Genomic DNA, 19,070 nt, shown 5'->3' with positions numbered 1-19,070 from the left:
TAGCTATGTGAACATGGCTGTTACCCTCTCAGGGCCTCTGCCTCCTCAAATGGAAAACCGGAATGGTAATCTACCAGCCTTGCAGTTATTGTAAAGGTTACAAAACAGTATCTGTAACACATCCAGCCAATGTACACTACATAACAAGTACCAAATAAACACAACCATATGTTATTATCCACCAACACTAATACCTACCATCTTGTCTGCCTTTACCCATCTGTGTTGGTCTGTTCTCACCTTGCTATAAAGAAATACCTGAGGCTGAGTAATTTATAAAGAAAAGTGGGGTGGGGTGGAGCAGACACTATTTAAGCCAGTACAACATCTGACTTAGGCTAAGTCAGTCGGAGTCCTGAAACTGGGGAGCAGGGTCAGGCCCTCTTAGGTGTGAAGCTTAGAAGACGTGAGGGTAAAAGCTGCCAATGGTAGCTGGTCATGGAGGGAAGCAGCTGTGAATGAGGCTGATGCACAGAGACAAGTTGCTGGGAGAGATACAAGAGTCCCAGAGCAGCGCCCCAAGGCCCAACTCTAGCCCAACCCTATCTACAATGCAACACATCTCCTTTTTTGCCTTGGCTCGTTCAACTTGGAGTTAAGATTCTTACTACAGAAGACCTAATGCACCCATCTGCTGTGGGCTGAACCGTGCCCCCCAAATATTCATATGTGGAAGTCCTAACCCCAGCCTAGAATGTGACCTTATTTGGAAACGAGGTCATTGCAGATATATTCATAGTTAGTTAAGATGAGGTCACACTGGAGTAGCACAATCATAATCCAATATGACTGTGTCCCTATAAAAAGGGGAAATTTGGACACAGAGCCAGACACCCACATGAAGAGGATACCATGTAAAGATGAACGCAGAGATCGGGGATGTGCATCCCCAAACCAAGGAACACCAGAGATTGCCAGCAAACCCCCAGAAGCTGGAACCGAGGCTTAGAACAGATTCTCCCTCACGGCCTTGGAAGGAACCCACCCTTGCTGATACCTTGATCTCAGACCTCTGGCTTCCAGAACTGTGGGACGATACATTTGTTGTTTAAGCCACAGGTTTGGGGCTAGCCCTAGAAAACAATACGCCATCTGACCAAAGCTCCCTGCCACCCCAGGCCAGCTTGTCGGCTCTCTGGGCATTGAATTACCTGTGGTCATCACTCACCACCAACTGCCAACCCTGTGTGCCCTCAGAATTCCCCTCCTCAAATCTTACTTATCCTTCAAGGACCAGTTCAAAGCCCAAACCCCCACCACCAGGAACCCGCCTCTGAACTTCCCCTGAACTTCCCATCCATCAGCCCCACAGCTGAGGGCTTAATTGTTCTCTAATTACTCCCTCTGTGCTCGGTTCTGCCTGCTTGGCTTTGGAGGGAGGGGCACGGCGTTAACATTCTGTATATCCCCCGCTGCAGTGGCACATGGGTAAGAGAAGAGCAGTTGCTCCACAAATCTGTATTCTCTAGGTGAGCAAACCAACAAGTGGTGGGCCCCAACCTTCCCGGGGTTAGTGAATGGGGCCACTGTGGGCTGAGGCCTTTTATCTGCAGGAAGTGGGTAGGGAACAGTCCAGACACACCAGCCGATCAGAGGGCTTGGGCACGACCCCGCGCACTAGATCCCAAAAGAGGGGAGGCACCCCTCGTGCAGCCTGTGGACCGAGAGTGAACTGGTGAACACATTAGTATAATCACCCCAAACCACTGGCAAGACAAAAGACTGACAGAAGGACCAAAAGAACTATAGGATCCTGGACTGAGGAAAAATACGGCTTCCTCAAAGTCCACAGGAAACCACAAGGTCCCAAGGCCGATGAAAGCTGCGGAGGCCCGCTGGGTGGCTCTGACAGCAAGGCCAGCCCAATTGCTCGACTGAGTGCTGCCCTCTCTTCTGGGCACTGAGCTTCCATCTGAAACAGAATAGTCCAGGAGAAAGAGCACCGGATCAGGAACCAGGAGACCTGGGTTCTAGTCCTCTTTCTACCACCAACCAGTTGTGTCATTGAGCAAGTGACTGCCCCTCTCTGAGCCTCAGTTTCCTCACCTGTGAAATGTGGGGGTTGCATTAAATGATTTATAAGCCCTCACAACCCGTGAGTGATTCTCCCAGATGCCTTTTGTCCAAAGCACTTGCCACTGAACAGAAGGTGAACAGAGTCGGTATTTGTTAAACCTCAGGAAGATCGAGGCACCAGGCAAGGTGCTAGATACAAGATGAAGGCGCCAGTCTTACTGCCAAATTTCGTCCTCACAATGACTCTACACATAATAAGCACAGCTGACACTGAACTGGCATTTACCATTCACCAGGCGGTGCACTGTGGCTGGGATATAGCATCCAATCCTCACCGCAGCCCTGTTCGTGGGAAGGCTCTCTTATCATCCCTGTTTACACATGAGGAAACCAAGTCTCAGCAAAATCACAAAATTTACCCAGGATGACATAGAACATGGTGACACCGGGATTTGAGGTGCAGGACACAGGCTGGGAGCAGGGCAAAGACAGGGGACAGGCCTGCAGGAGGGCAGTGGTCACAGGGAGGAGGCCGGGCCAGATGGGCCATCAGTAGGAAGCGCAAGCCAGGGCCACCTCAACCATTGCCTTGCCTCTCCCGCAGTGACTAACGGCAGGCCATCCGTCCGCGCTGACAGCAACGCTTCCTGCCATCCATCTCCCACTAGTTAAATTGCAATTTTATGGCCAAAATCTCTCTCTCATAATTGATAAAAATCTTCTTTTGATGTCAGCATTATTGGGGGGGAAATGGGTTTTTTTCTTCTTCATTATGTTTTTAATACAAATGTATTTTTTATTGAGAGCTGCTGGGAAGGCAGGATGAGGCCCAGCTGGGAGGAGGTGATCGCACTCCCTGGCCCCCAGTTCTCCTACACATGGCTTCACAGCCACCAGATCCTTCTGTTCCATTCCCAGAATACTCATCTGGTACCCTTCTCAGGGACAGTCTAGGGAGACAAACCAGATGCCTGAACAAACAAAGGTGGTGCTCAGGACCAGGAGAAGCAAGTCTACAGATCGCCGAAGGCTTCCAGGACGGCTTCCAGGTAGCTTTGGGCCTGTGATGCAGCCTGGGCTGGTAGAGGGTGAGCTGACCTCATCTGGACCCTGCCAGCATGGGAGAACGGCACTCCAAGGGGCAGAGCCAGGGCACTCCAGGGGGCAGGGACCCCAGGGGCTGGTACAGTACCTGGCACAGAGGAGGTGCTCAGTAAATGCACATGAGTAAACAAGAGGAGGATGGGGAGAAGTTGGATCAGCGCTGGAAAGAAGGCAGCAAAGAATATGAGAGCCTGGAGGCATCTCTCCCCTGTGGGGACTGCAGGCACAGGTAGAGTCAGTCCCCAGGGTAGGAGGGGCTCTCCTACCCCCCTTCTGCTCCAACCACTTCCCTACTCCCAGTCCAGCCCAGGGCATGCTCAGCCCTGGATACAGTCCACACCTGGCCCCACCAGGATGCTGTAAGGGAAGCCGAATCTGGCTGCCACCTTACAAGTGAAGAGGGCTAGGCGAGTGGGTCCTAAATACAGCACAGCCACCAACTCCATGACTAAGGGCACCTGTGACTCCTCGTTGGCAATCTGGCCAGACTTCCACCTCCGCTCACCCCTCATCCACGGAATTAGCCCTGCCTGGAGACCAAGAGCACATACGTCAGAGTCCCTAATCCAGAGGAAAGCTGCCAAAGAGCCTTGGGAAACTGCAGCAATTAACCCTAACCAGCTGAGCTGCCCCCCAGGTAACCCCCCAAAGTGGAAGACAGAGCCCTAGAAACCCAGGCTGCTCCTTAGGGAGCCTGTGGGGATTTCCAAAAATAGCGGCGAAGGGGCTGGCCAGGTAGAGTGCTGGGTACTGATCAGGAAGAGGAAGAGAAAGGAGGATTATTCTAGCAAAACAGTACAGTCATGTGCCGCATGACCAACATTTTGGTCAACAATGGACCACACATGCAAAAGCAGTCCATTATATTAATAATACCATATTTTTACTGTACCTTTTCTATGTTTAGATAGATAAATACTCACCATTGTGTTACAATTGCCTAGATTCAAGCCTCCCCTCAGTCTCACATTCTGAAAAGAACAGGCTACACCATATACCCCAAGTATATCGTAGGCTATCCCATCTAGGTTTGTGTAAGTATGATGTTCACACAGCAACAAAATCGCCTAATTATGCATTTCTCAGAACATATCACCATCATTAAGCAACATATGACTGAATAGGGGACAGAGAGTTGTACCAGTTATCAGAAGCCCAGGTAAAGATGGAACTCTGCCATTTATGAGTCTCTCAAAACCTCAGTTCCTGTTCATATAAAGCACACAGCAGAATACACAGAAATAATAATTATTTTTTTTTTTTTAAGGCAGAGTCTCGCTCTGTGTCCCAGGCTGGAGTGCAGTGGCGTAATCTCGGCTCACTGCAAGCTCCGCCTCCCGGGTTCACGCCATTCTCCTGCCTCAGCCTCCCAAGTAGCTGGGACTACAGGCGCCCTCCACCACGCCCAGCTAATTTTTTGTATTTTTAGTAGAGACGGGGTTTCACCATGTTAGCCAGGATGGTCTCAATCTCCTGACCTCGTGATCCGCCTGCCTTGGCCTCCCAAAGTCCTGGGATTACAGGCGTGAGCCACCATGCCCGGCCACAGAGATAATTATTAACGTTTACTGACCCTTGCCCTGCAGCAAGCTTGTTCTAGGTGCTCCACAATCTTTAACTCCATCCATCCCCACATCAAGCCTAGGTGGCAGGTAGTGTTATGATTCCAATTTTAGGGATCAGGAAATGGAGGGATAGGACAGAGAGGGTAAGTATCATGCCCAAGGCCACAAAGCCAATATACAAACAGGCAGTTTGGCTCTTGCCTACCGCCAAGGCTCGCTATGAAGCTCCAGGCCGTGTGAAAGCAGACTGAGGGCACACATGTGCAATCCTGGCAGAGGGCCACGAGGGGAATTATGATGGTTAATTTTATATGTCAACCTGGCGGGTCCACGGCACCCAGATATTGGGCCAAGCATTACTCTGGATGTTTCTGTGAGGGGTTTTGTTTTTGTTTTTGTTTTGATACAGGGTGTCACTTTGTCACCTGGGAGGCTTGAGTGCAATGGAATGATCTTGCCTCACTGCAACCTCCACCTCCTGGGTTCAAGGGATTCTCCTGCCTCACCCTCCTGAGTAGCTGGGATTACAGGTGTGCACGACCACACTTGGCTAAATTTTGTATTTTTTTTAGTAGAGACAGAGGTTTCACCATGTTGCCCAGGCTGGTCTTGAACTCCTGACGTCAGGTGATCTGCCTGCCTCAGCCTCCCAAAGTCCTGGGATTACAGGCATAAGCCATTGCACTCAGCTGTGTAAGGGTACTTTTAGGTGACATTTACAGTTTGTTTTATTAATTCAATTTTTTAAAACAATTTTTTAACAGAGATGGGGTCTCACTATATTGCCCAGGTTTGTCTCGAACTCCTGGGCTCCAGCAATCCTCCCATCTCAGCCTCCCAAAGTGCTGGGATTACAGGCATGAGCCGCTGTGCCCAGCCAAGATTTACAGTTATATTAGTGGACTGTGAATAAAACAGATTACTCTCCATAGCACGGGTGGGCCTCATGCAGTCAGATAAGGGGCTGAATAGAACAAAGACTGACCTTCCCCAAGCAACAAGGAATTCTGCCAGCAGGTAACCTTCAAACAGCCTTCAGACTTGAACTGCACCATCGGCTCTTCCTGGGTCTCCAGCCTGCTGCGTCACTCTGCAGATTTTGGACTTCCCAGCCTCTATAACCCACATCAGCCAATTCCTTAACATCAGTTGGTCTCTCTTTCTCTCTCTCTCTCTCTCTCCATACACACACACAAGTACACATGCATGCACAAACACACACACACACACACACACATACACACATTCATATCCTATTGGTTCTGTTTCTCTAGAGAGCCCTGACTTACACAGGAATGAAATCCAGCCCAGCCCTGGCCAACCTGCCATAGACTGGAGGAAGGGATGCAAAAAGAGGGCGCCTTTCCCCCCTCCCATCAAGTTCTCCACGGGACAGCTGTGTGCCCCTCACCAAGGCAGCCCTTCTCCTGCCTTTTCTCTCCACTTCTGCCTTGTTCGTGCTGGTCCTTGCACCTACAGTGCCTTCTCTCTGCCCCACCGCCGAGCAGGATAAACCATTGATGTTCTTGGAGGAAAGGCTTCTTTATCTCTTTTCTGAACATTTGCTTAAACCTTGAGCAAACAAGACAAACCGCCCTCCCACCGCACCCACAGGCTCTCACAAAACAACTGGATATGAATTATTCTACCTGTTGCACAACGGTACCCCTGCACCTTCTCTCTCCTTCATTCTCATTGAAACCCCAGTCGGATGGTACATCAAGAACACAGAGCACCAGCAACATACACTTGTCCCTAGATACTATGGGGAGCTGTAAAATAAGGTCCCCTGGGAGGAAAGATCAGGGTATGAAAAACTGATAAAACTAATTTCAAAGTACAAAAGCCAAACCATACCACCCAGACACCAATATAAGCATTGACCCTAACAGAGGTATGTCTGTGCTCCCTGCCACCAGCTGGCCTCATTTCCTTCAGTTTCTCATGGGATTTTGGAGGTGGAAAGAACTTTATCTGATACAACTATATTCTAAGACATAACTGGATCATTTCTTTTTTTTTTTTTTTTTTTTTGAGACAGAGTCTCACTCTCTTGCCCAGGCTGGAGTCCAGTAGGCTGATCTCAGCTCACTGCAACCTCCGCCTCCCGGGTTCAAGTGATTCTCCTGCCTCAGCCTTCCAAGTAGCTTGGATGACAGACGCCTGCCACCACACCCAGCTAATTTTTCTATTTTTAGTAGAGACAGGGTTTCACCATGTTGGTCAGGCTGGTCTCAAACGCCTGACCTCAAGTGATCCACCTGCCTCAGCCTCCCAGTGGGATTATAGGCGTGAGACACCATGCACGGCTTGGACCATTTCTTGAAATAGGCTGTAACAAGATCTGACTTGTCTGTATGTCATGGGGGCAGGTATAGATGTGTGTGTGTGTACATGACCAAAGATAACAGCACAGTGCAGTTCACAATTCTACAGATCATCCCTTAATTCCCACGATAACTCTATCCCCAAGCTTCCTACCCACGTCAGACCTCCCCATCTATATCTTCCCCCTCTTTTCAAAGATGACCTCATCTCCCACATTACTAAAAATTCAAGCTACTAGGCAAATTCCTTCAATCACCCAACCACATGCCCCACCCCACTCCGTATATCTCAGTTTCTTCATCCTTCTTTTGATCAGTCCCTCCCCAAGTCCTTCTCTCCCTCAGGCTCACATTCTGAAAAGAACATTCTAGGCCCTTCATAATGTGGCCTCAGCCCCAAACCTACAGTCTCTGCTCCACTATTCACCGGCTGAATGCCACATCGTAATCAACAAGACTTCACTGTTCACTCCGTGCTTTATGCTTTCCTGTCCCTGCACCTCTGCTGAGCCCAGCTTATTAATCAGTAATCACTTCCTCCAACATCCACGTCCTCCAATTCCATCCATCTCTAAGGGGCTGGGTCAGAGGCCACCTGCTTCAGAAAGCCTCCATCTGCCCAAGGCAACCTCTCTCTCCTCGGCAAGCTCCTTGAGCACTATGTGGCCATGTATTACCATGATGAGTGAACCTCCCAGGACCCTGGACTGTGAGGACTGGAACAAGGTCATACCCATCCCTGGCTACACCCAAGTGTCCATCACTGTCCTTTTTTGCTAAATACCAACTGCGTAGACCAGGAGGAGAGAGAAGGAATGAAGGAAACGGTGCTCAGGCACAGAATCACTAGCCATTAGAGACTGCGGAGCATCAGAGAACTCCTAACCCCAATGCCACGTCCTCCAACATGGAGCCAAGGGCTCAGGCGCCCAGGGTGGTCAACAGCCTCGTGGCTGAGACCTATGCATACCCATCAGGGTGTAGAGATGTCAGTCTGGGTTCCTTCAACAGCATGAACCATGCCCAAGAGTAGAAAGAGCCCCAGTCTCGTCCACCTGGTCAGGGATCCCTCAAAAGGGAAGGGCCAGGTCTTCACAACCATCCCTGACTTGCAAGCTCAGGCGCCATCTGCTGGCCAAGGTCAGCACTGCATCTGGACCCACAGCCCCAAGGGCAGTCAAGGGGACCAAGGCTGGGAACACCCCCGACCCAGTCCAGAGCCAGGTCACTTTTGAGGAGACAGAAACGACCCCACTTCCCAGAGGCTGGGCTCCTGTTTGCCTCCTGGAACCTGTCTTTCAGGATATAAGCCTAACATCCAAATAAAGGAAAAAAGTAAGTTTCTTTCTGGTAATACTAGCTGAGAAACTTCCAAGATACACACACAGACACACACAACTGCTTTTTTTCCCTGCCAAATAGAAGCTGTTATGTAGAGGACAAATCACCAGCCTGGGAATTAGAGGACGTGAGGTCTCATTCTGTTGCTTGTCATCGGCCCTCCCTTAGCAATGTGGCCCCCAGCACACTCCCTGCCTGAGCCAATGCTATGCAAGGATGGTGCCCCTTCAAGTGTCCTCACCTCTGCACTGATGGTGCCAGCTGATGTGCAGAAATTCTGACTGATCCAGAAATGAATATGAACTGTGGGGTCCAGAAGTACTGCACCCTCAATCTTACCCCCACACCCATGCTGGCAACACCCCACAGGGCCGGGCCCCACCTGCCTGCGACAGGGACGGGTCTGAGGACATAGTGACCTCTAACACTGCTGCTGACCATCCAAGTGTCTCTCTCACCACACCTCCACTCTCTACAGTCTGAGCTTTAGGAGCACTTACGGAATCTCTGAGTCCAAGGTAACCTCAAGCCTATCCGAGGACCGGGACCTAGGAAGGTGGTGAGGCAAGACTGACAGCCTCTTTTAAGCCAGGGATGAAACAGAGCTTTCTACAGGTCTTGGGCTGCCATGGAGCTGACGATGAGTGGGGCCCACTCAAGCATCCTGGGGGCGAGACTGCTCCCCGAGAAGTGTCATGGGAGGGGCTGGAGGAGGCTGGAAATGCCAAGTGAGTGACATTCCCCCGCCCTCACACCCCCACACGCACCCACCCTTCTTCCCACATGGCCCTGCTCCCCTCCCTCCACCCACACACTGGGAAAGTGTGTCACCAGGGAACAAATGCCATCTTCCCAGGGGGAGGAGGAGGAAGATGGCAGGGAAGACGGAGTGTGTGCCTGTGGGGCCCTGGTAAGAACCCAGAGGGCTCTGAAGAAGCTCCCCAGCTATGAGGGATGCCCCTCAGAACCATGACATGGACAGTGGCCCATTTTCTCAGGGAGCTAAAGAAGCATTGTGGGGCAGGAGCCACATGGCCACTGTGCTCAGGGCTAATCGGCAGGGGGTGGAGGGGATCGGAGAAGGGGCCCTGAAGAGCAGGCGACGTGCTCCAACCCCAAACATTCTTTAGCCAGCTGGGTGGACCACCATGACTGCTGACACTCCAAACTGCCCTCACTCCACCCTGGCTTGGGGACAGCCACTGACATGCCCTTGTCCCACCTCCCTCCCCAGCTCGCCAGACAAGTCAGCCTCCAAGGGTTAACCTGCTGCCTTCTGCTCCTTTTTTCCACCCCCAGAGAGCTGTGCCAGCAATGATGCACTTCACACTGTTATTACCGTGATTTATTTAGTTTTAATTTTGGGGTGAATCTCGTGCTGTTAGAAGCTGGGGGCCAAGAGTCTTGTTAAGAGGCAAAGCCATAAGTGGGCCGGCACTGTGCCAATTCAGTCCCCTCTGCCTAGGGTCCTTCTCTCCTGACCCTGCTCCTCCCAGCTTGCAGCCTGCTCCCTGAAGCCAGCCACAGATCGGGTTTACCTTTCACTCACTGTCTCTCCCTTTGGAGGAAATGTTCCTCAGTGGCAGAGGAGTCAGAGACGTTTCTATGCTCACCCGCTGTGTGATCCAAGCCCCGCATCAGGCCAGGATATCACTGAGAAGCGGGACACCTTTGGATGGATGCTGCGTAGCTGGGGCCGGCTCCACATTAAGGGACCAATGGTCAGGGCTAGCTCCCTGTAAAAAGGGAACCACTGGTCTTTATCAAACCTCTGCCCCACTCTCCCGGCCCTGCGCCAAGTAGCCTAAGGACACTATTTCTAGTTCATCCATTGGCTCTTTAAGCAGCCCCAGGGCACCTGCTAGGTATTGTTTTGGAGCCATAAATAGAGTAAAAGGACTGTCTTGGTCTTCATCCTCAAAGACTATGACTTGCAGGGAAACCCTTAGACACAACTAATCAATCCACAAGTTGCACAAGTGCAGGGAGCAAAGTTCTGCAGAGCCCAAAGGAGGGATAAGATGGGTCAAGGAAGGGTCACAGAAGACTTCCTAGAAGAGCTTGGGTTTGGACGGGAAACCCAGCACCTAGCACCCTGCCTGGGATTTGCTAGCTGGGTAGACAGATAGGCAGATGGCCTGAAGTCACTTGACAAGTAGAGAAAGAAGCAAAGACACCAGGCAGATGGTAGACCATGGCACAAGCACTGAGGACTAAGAGAACACAGTGAGCTTGAGACAGGTAGCACAATGGGACCAGAACATGGGGAAATAACCATAATAGTATAGAACACCATTACTATACAAATAATAGCTAATATTTGTTGAGCACTTGCTCTACATCAGGTACTACACTAAGCACCTTCTATTCATTATCCCATCTAATCCACACAGCAACCTTATGTGGTGGGCTACAGATAAGGAAAGTGAGGTGCCAAGATCAATCATGTGTGCAAAGTCCAAGCTCTTGGCTCTAGAGTCTAAACCACAGTGTCACTCTGCCACACCAACTTATAGACAGGTAGGTGGAAACCAGATGGGATGGGCTTGAAAGCCCTGCTGAGGATAAAGCTTCAATAAGGCATTAAACCTTCAGTAAGTGACAGATATTATTAGGTTGAACCATATGAATCATATATAGGTTTCAGGTCAGTAACAGTCTCACAGGAACTATTTCATATGGTTGAACTGGTATGTTTCACTGAGGGCCACTGAGATTCCTTCTAACCTCTTTGATTTCAGCACTGAGAGTGGCTGTGACATTTGGTTTTGTGTCACTGGTGGATCCCCAGCACCCTGGCCGAGACTGCAAGAATTCAGCCGGGGCCTTTTCTGAAGCATCCCAACCCAGGCCCATCCCCGCTGCAAAGGTGGGTACCTCCTTGCCCAGATCCTCTCGGATGACCTGGCGGATCTCTTGCATGCTGCTCTGTGGAGCCTGGCTGTGCAGGACCTTCAGCGTGCTGGTGTACTCCTCTGGCAACAGGTAGTCCAGTGCCCCCAGGTGCTGGCCAACCTTGATGAAGGTGCCCCGGTTGGCACAGCAGAGCTCACAGAGACGCCTGGCAGAGCGAAGGTGCACCTGCAGGAAGACAGGCCAGAGCCAGAGAGGTGTGAGTGCAGACTGTTCCCTAGACCTTGTTCCCTTCACCTTCCTGCTCTGCTTGAAAACCCTCATTACCCCACAATGTCCAGGGAAGGCGCATGCACACGCACACGCGCGTGCACACACACACACACACACACACACACACACACACACCTTCTCCCTTGGTGTCCAGCTTCCTGGTACATAGGGCAGTCAACTCCAACCTCATACAGAGGCCGCCCTTCATACATGGCCCAGTGCTTCCTACCTCCTCCTCTTCATCAAAACTTACCTAGTCTGGGTCCCCCTCCCTAGAAATAAGCATTCAAGGCTTTTAACCAAGTCTAACCTACTAATGATTCATTCAAGGGACACGGAGTTAAAGTATTTGCCACCTACCCCTCAGACATACCAATTATGCTTTGTTTGTTTGGATTGCCACGTTTTATAAAACATGGTCATAGGTATTGTATCTTTTAATCTTCACAGCACCTCAGGGAAGCAAGTTTTGCTATCTTTAAAGAAGACAAATTAGGTTGTTTTGTTTCTAAAGAAATTGCTAGGCCGGGTGCAGTGGCTCATGCCTGTAATCCCAACACTTTGGGAGGCTGAGGCAGGTGGATCATGAGGTCAGGAGTTCAAGACCAGCCAGGCCAAGATGGTGAAACCCCATCCCTACTAAAAATACAAAAAAAATTATCCGGGCGTGGTGGCAGGCACCTGTAATCCCAGCTACTTGGGAGGCTGAGGCAGAGAATTGCTTGAACCCAGGAGGTGGAGGTTGCAGTGAGCTGAGATCATACCACTGCGCTCTAGCCTGGGCAACAGAATGAGACTCCGTCTCGGAAAAAAAAAAAAAAAAAAGAAATCGCTAATAAATATCAAAGGAAGGTCTAGAAACTACTCCAAAATCTAGGGTTCTTTGGTGCAGCAAACTTTAGCAGAGGTCTCTTATTAACTAGAGGAGTCACTGTAGTGAGGGGTATGAGGCACATGGAGAAGGCATCTGGGCAGGTTGTCTAGGACAGAGAGCAGCCTTAATTCACATCTGGGTGCTCACCAGTCCTTCCAGAGTTGGAAGGTGGCCCCATCTGCCCCCAGGCTGCATATCCACAGTCATCCCTGCAGCCCAACTGAGGGCCTTGGTACTATAAGAGTCCTACCTTCTAAGAGCTAAGCCTCTGAGGCAGGATGAGGCCATGGGCACATGCAGAAGACAAAGGACCCCAGTACCCTGTGGGGACCTGGCACCTGCCTTCTCCCAACTCAGTCAACCAAGAGAGTGAACCACGAGGATGGACTTACACTTTTCAGTGCCACATAGGATGCTGATGTAATTAACACATATTGGGGGCCATAAAATCATGTGAGGAGTTAAATAACAGTTGACAACAAAGGTGGAAGAAGCGTTCAAAGATCCTATATAATTAGTTGCCAAGTGAAAACACAAGAAATTTAGAAATTAAGAGGAGTTTTTTTGTTTTTGTTTTTGTTTTAGCTCCCACATACAAGAGAGAACATGTGATATTGGAGGTAGAGTAGAAAAACAGATAACAAACTAGGAAATACGGGCGGTGGGAAGGGCGAGGATGAAGAGAAGTGGATTAAAGGGTACAAACATAAAGTAAACTTGAAGGGATAAATTCAATGTTTGAGAGCAGAGGAGAATGACTATATTTAGAAAACTGCATTATACTCAAGTGATAGCTACCCTAAATACCCTGACTTAATCACCACACATTATAAATGTGTAAGAATTTCCCAGGTACTCCATAAATTTGCACAATTTTTTTTGAGAAAGGGTCTCGCTGTGTCTCCCAGAGTGGAGTGCAGTGGCATAATCATGGCTCACAGTAGTCCCCATCTCCCAGGCTCAAGCGATCCACCCACCTCGGCCTCCCAAAGTGCTGGGATTACCATCATGAGCCACCACGCCCAGACTGCTGCTGCCCAGAAGAAACTGCTGCAGCCCTGAACACCCTCAACCCAGCAGCCAAAGGGCCCATCCGCCCACCTCCTGCCACAGCAGAGGAGATGCCTCACACTCCAGGCACTACCAGGCCATCCTTAGGCCCGCAGGGGGCCTGTCCACTTCAAGCTTTGCGAGACATTTTTTCTTTTTGAGACACCTAGGCTGCAGTGCAGTAGTGCAGTCTCAGCTCATGGCAACCTCTGTCTCCCAGATGCAAGCGATTCTCCTGCCTCAGCCTCCTGAGTAACTAATTTTAGGCGCACACCACCACGCCCGGCTAATTTTTGTATTTTTAGCAGAGATGAGGTTTCACTATGTTGGCCAGGCTGGTCTTGAACTCCTGACCTCAAGTAATCCGCCCGCCTTGCCCTCCCAAAGCGCTAGGATTATGTAATGAGTTTTAATCTGCCTCATATTAGTGAAAAGCATTGTCATAGCCAGCTTGGTTTGGGGTTTGGGAGGGAGGCAATGAATAGCTAATAAGATCAACTCAGTGTTGATTAGTTATTGATTAGGCAAGATGGAGTCAAAGCAATCCCTTTACCCACATCTAAAGCCCCAAGAGCAGGGGCCCTAGTCCCCAAGCTAGGCAGAAAGCTATCAATGTCAGACTGAATCCATGGGGCTCCCCATGAGAACTGGGCAATGTCTCCAATGGGGCTTAGGGTCGTGTAAGTGACAGAGAGGAACGAGACCATCAGACAGTCATACATACACACCCCACACACAGAGAGACAGGCAGACACAGAAAGAGAAGGCGACAGACCCCAAACTGACCTTTGATTAATTCTTCTAGTCAAAAACTTAAGCCCTAAAGGAATGAAATGTTAACAGCGGTATCTCTGGGGTGTGAAATTATAAGAGTACTTTTTTCTTCTATATAGGTTTTCTGTATTTCCCAAATTTCTTTTTTCTGGACACAGAATCTCATTCTGTCGCCCAGGCTGGAGTGCAGTGGCGTGATCTCGGCTCACAGTAGCCTCTGCCTCCCGAGTTCAAGTGATTCTCCTGCCTCAGCCTCCCAAGTAGCTGGGACTACAGAGGCCCGCCACCATGTCTGGCTAATTTTTGTATTTTTAGTAGAGAAGGGGTTTTTCACCATGTTGCCCAGGCTAGTATCGAACTCCTGAGCTCAAGTGATCCACCCGCCTTGGCCTCCCAAAGTGCTGGGATTACAGGTGTGAGCCACTACGCCTGACCTGTATTTCCCAAATTTCTTATGAATAATAAATATTATGATAATGTGGGAAATTTTTTTATCATCCCTTTTCAGCATCTTCTGAGAATGGAAAGTCCAGCTGATCATATTTTTCAGCTTTAAATGGACAAGATTCTGCGTGCAGACTGGACCAGTTTTGATCAGAGAGAATCCAGCATCTCTTTGCTAATCTGGCAGGGTCCCAAGGCACACATGTATGCTGTCCATCAGAAAAATGAAACTGTAACTCCTCATCCCCAAGAAATCAGGCCCACAGTCTGCAAGTTCTCTTTTCCAGATGTTAACCTTTACGTTGTCATTTAGACAGCAAAGTAAAGCTCATCATGTCTTAGGGGAAAAAAACGAGGTACAGTTTGTAAACATATTAAAAGAATTTAACCTCAGACTGAACCCCACCCTGACCACACATAGTTCTGTAGTTAAGAACACAGGACTTCAGAGTGTCTCAGGCTACATCCCAACTTTACCACACAGAAGCTGGTGGACTTGGGCAAATTACGTAACCTTTCCCTACTTCAGTTTTTTCATCTATAAAAGTAAGATAATAATAGTACCTATACCTCATAGGGCTGCTATGAAGATTAAATGAGGTGAGGTAATATACGTATCCATTTAGCCAGAGCTGGTACTTCTATACTTACTACAAGGGTATTGGGATTTGTTTCAATCACATGCGGTAAGACACACAAACACAGAAATGATTACCATGAAAGCAGAAGCCTTTACTGACAAGTCTCTAGAAATAGATGGCATGATGGCATGCCATGCCAGGCCACATGGGGAAAGAAGCACCAGAATTAAAGGCAGAGGGGGAAAGCAGGAAAATGTGGACAAGAGCCTTTGCTGCTATTCCATGTGAAGGAATGGTCAAGGCAGGGTAAACAGGATAGGACTGGTTACTTTGAATAATTTCATTGGGCTCTGGGGCATAGGAGCTGTCCCTAGTTGTCTACTACCTAATGATGGGGGAATTAGGGCAGGAGAATAGTAGTACAGAGTAAAAGAGCCTGATGAAGTAGGTGGTTGTGAGGTATGGGCTCTGAATTGGTTGATTTGCATATGAAAAGCACACTCCCCTGAGTGGGTGGCTCACGCCTGTAATCCCAGCGCTTTGGGGGGCCAATGCAGGTGGATCACCTGAGGTCAGGAGTCCAAGACCAGCTTGGCCAACATGGTGAAACCCTGCCTCTACTAAAAATACAAAAAAATTAGCTGGGTGTGGAGGCAGGCACCTATGATCCCAGCTACTCAGGAGCCTGAGGCACAAGAATCGCTTGAACCCGGGAGGCAGAGGTTGTAATGAACCAAGATCACACCACTATACTGCAGCCTGGATGACAGAGTGAGACTCCATCTCAAAAGAAAAAAAGCACACTCCCAAGAGAGCTGCTACCTATCTCTAAGAATTAGTTGACCCTGGGAGCAGCAGTCCCTCCAATGCTAGCAAAACCAAGATGTCAAAGCACCAGAAAATACAGAAAATAAAAAATAGGATTAATCCAATACTCTAACTATACTTCCTTGGGGATCTCATCCAGTATCATGGCTGTAAATACCATCTTCACATTGATATACACAGATGTGTATCTCCTGCCCAGACCTCTCCTCTGACTGGAGCTTGCTGATTACAGCTGCCTCTCTAACATCAATTACTCCGATATCCAACAGGCTCTTCAAACTTAGCCTGACTTTCCCACCACTCCCACTACCACCAAACCTGTTCTTCCCACAGTCTTCTCCACCTTAGGAAATGGCAAGGTTAAACTTGGACTTTTTCAGGCCATAAATCATGATGTCAACCTTGACATTTCTTCCAAAACAGGAACTAAAATTACCTTCCCATCTGAAAAACTGGACAGCATATATAGAACAATGGTGTTCAAGACACTTGACATTAGGCAAGGAAGAAGAGCGATTCCCGAAAGATGAGAAAGAAACGAGGTGAACATGATGAATGCCCCAGTTCACTGCACTGGGAGCTCCCAGGCTGAAGTGGCACGGAGGGGAAGCCAGGCAGTGACCGGAAGACTCCTCAATTGAGGAGATAGAGCTGAGAGTCCAGAAAGAGTTCAAAGGACAGAGTAGCGAAGAGCAGAGAGCTGTACAAAGAAAGAACACGAAAGGTCTGCAGAGATCCCACTGCATATACAGCTGAGTACCGATCAGCACCTGCATATCCAAAAATGGTCTGAGTCCAGGAAAAGAACAACCCAAAAGGTTTAGGGTTAACAGTACCCAGCATCCACATAGGACCTATTTCCACCCGCCAAACTGAAAAAAAACTCATCATTCATGGGACATTTGTGGCAATATCCAGAAGGGCTTTGCATCAGTAATGGCATATATCCCAAAACAAATACTGTTCCATTCCCATCTAACAAATATTAAAAGCAAGATCTGAAAAAAGCAAACTACTTCAAGTAACTTAACTGTGTCCTAGAACAAAGCTCAATATTTATAAGAATACAAAAATATCTACCACCCTAAAAATAAAAGCACAATGCCAGGCACAGTGGCTCACACCTGTAATCCCAGCACTTTGGGAGGCCAAGACAGGCAGAGCACCTGAGCTCAGGAGTTCAAAACCAGCCTGGGCAATATGGCAAAATTCCATCTCTACAAAAAATACAACAATTAGCTAGACACGGTGGCACGCACCTGAAATCCCAGCTACTTGGGAGCCAGAGGCAGGAGAACTGCCTGAGCCCAGGAGGCAAAGGCTGCAGTGAACCAAGGCCTGGATGACACAAAAGAGACAGAAAGAGAATCCTATCAAACTTTTAGAGATGAAAAACATAATACATGAGATGAAAAGCACACAAGATGCAATTAATGGCAGATTAGACATTGCAGGGGGAAAAAAAGTATCAGGCCAGGCATGGTGGCTCACACCTGTAATCCCAGCACGTTGGGAATCCAAGGGGGATGATGGATTGCCTGAGCCAGAGATTTTGAGACCAGCCTGGGCACCATGGCAAGACCCTGTCTCTAAAAAATATATATATTTTTAAAAAAAAAAAATATATATATATATATAAAAGATTAGTGAACTTGAAAACCTGGCAACAGAAACTATTCAGAATGAAACACATAGAAGTAAAAATAATTTTTTTTTAGTGAAAAGAACATCAGTGAAATGTGGAACAAATTCAAGCAGCCTAGTAAATATGTAGTTGAAGTCCCCAAAGGAGAAGAGATGAGGAGTGAAATTTATATATATTTATAATTAAATATATATAAATTATAATTAAATATATATATATTTAAAGAAAATGGCTGAAATTCTTTTCAAATTTGTTTTTTTTAAATGTATAAACTAATAAATTCAAGGACCTCAACAAGCCCCAAGCACAAGAAACATGAAGAAAGCTACATAATTTTTTAAAACAATTTATACAGAGAAAAAAGATACAGACAGAAGAATAAAGATAAGAATGATGGCAGATTTTTCACTGGAAACAATACAAGCAGACGTTAGTATAGTAACATCTCTGAAAACAAAGAATTCTAAACCCAGCAAATTTTTCAAAAATAAAGGTATAAAAGTTCTTGCAGACATAGGAAAACTGATAGATTTCATATCCCTGTACTACAAGAGATGTCAAAGAACCGGCCAGGTGCAGTGGCTTACACCTGTAATCCCAACACTTTGGGAGGCAGAGGCAGGCGGATCACGAGGTCAGGAGTTTGAGACCAGCCTAGCCAATATGGTGACACCCCGTCTCTACTAAAAATACAAAAATTAGCCGGGCGTGGTGGCATGAGCCTGTAGTCCCAGTTACTCAGGAGGCTGATGCAGAAGAATCGCTTGAACCTGGGAGGCAGAGGTTGCAGTGAGCCAAGACCACACCACTGCACTCCAGCCTGGGTGACAGAGCGAGACTCCATCTCAAAAAACAAGTAAAAAATAAATAAAAACTAAAGAACCTTCAACAGGCAGAAGAAAAATGAAACCAGATAAAAATATGAATCTATATAAGGGAACAGAGAGACCAGAAATAACAACTTTATGAGTAAATACACAAGAACTTTTTTATACTTTATATATCTTTAAAAGAAAAAGATTGCTTAACCAAATTAATAACAATGTAATGTGGTGTTTATAACATAAAGGCATGTATTACATCGATAGCATAAAACTTGGGAAGAAATGAAAGTATACAATTTTAAGATTCTTATACGATTTTAAGATACAACATTTTGGGAGGCCGAGGCGGATGGATCATGAGGTCAGGAATTCGAGACCAGTCTGGCCAATATGTTGAAACACTGTCTTCACTAAAAATACAAAAATTAGCCAGGCATGGTGGCACGCACCTGTAATCCCAGCTACTTGGGAAGCTGAGGCAGAAGAATCGCTTGAACCTAGGAGGCGGAGATTGCAGTGAGTCAGGATCGCGCCACTGCATTCCAGCCTGGGCGACAGAGCAAGACTCCAT

General features: G+C 48.1%; 2 protein-coding genes across 8 annotated transcripts in view; one reads left to right on the top strand and one right to left on the bottom strand.

Moving 5' to 3' along the window:
- Positions 1 to 19,070, bottom strand: part of ADCK1 (aarF domain containing kinase 1) — a 128,169-nt gene that overhangs the window by 61,952 nt on the left and 47,147 nt on the right. For all 7 annotated transcript variants that reach the window (XM_015144185.3, XM_015144183.3, XM_077938086.1 and 4 more), the window contains 1 exon segment: positions 11,231 to 11,434. In XM_015144185.3, the coding sequence (XP_014999671.1) occupies positions 11,231 to 11,434 (204 nt within the window).
- ALKBH1 (alkB homolog 1, histone H2A dioxygenase) overlaps positions 2,760 to 19,070 on the top strand; it is a 188,583-nt gene continuing 172,272 nt past the window's right edge. Inside the window, exon 1 of the mRNA XM_077941561.1 lies at positions 2,760 to 2,763. The gene's annotated coding sequence lies outside the window, so the exon portion shown is untranslated. The remainder of the gene's footprint in view (positions 2,764 to 19,070) is intronic.

This window comes from Macaca mulatta, chromosome 7, assembly GCF_049350105.2.
Source record: "Macaca mulatta isolate MMU2019108-1 chromosome 7, T2T-MMU8v2.0, whole genome shotgun sequence".
In the NCBI taxonomy this organism is placed as follows: Eukaryota; Metazoa; Chordata; class Mammalia; order Primates; family Cercopithecidae; genus Macaca; species Macaca mulatta.
The sequence above is the reverse complement of the archived record's forward strand: the minus strand, read 5'-3'. Positions and strand labels throughout refer to the sequence as shown.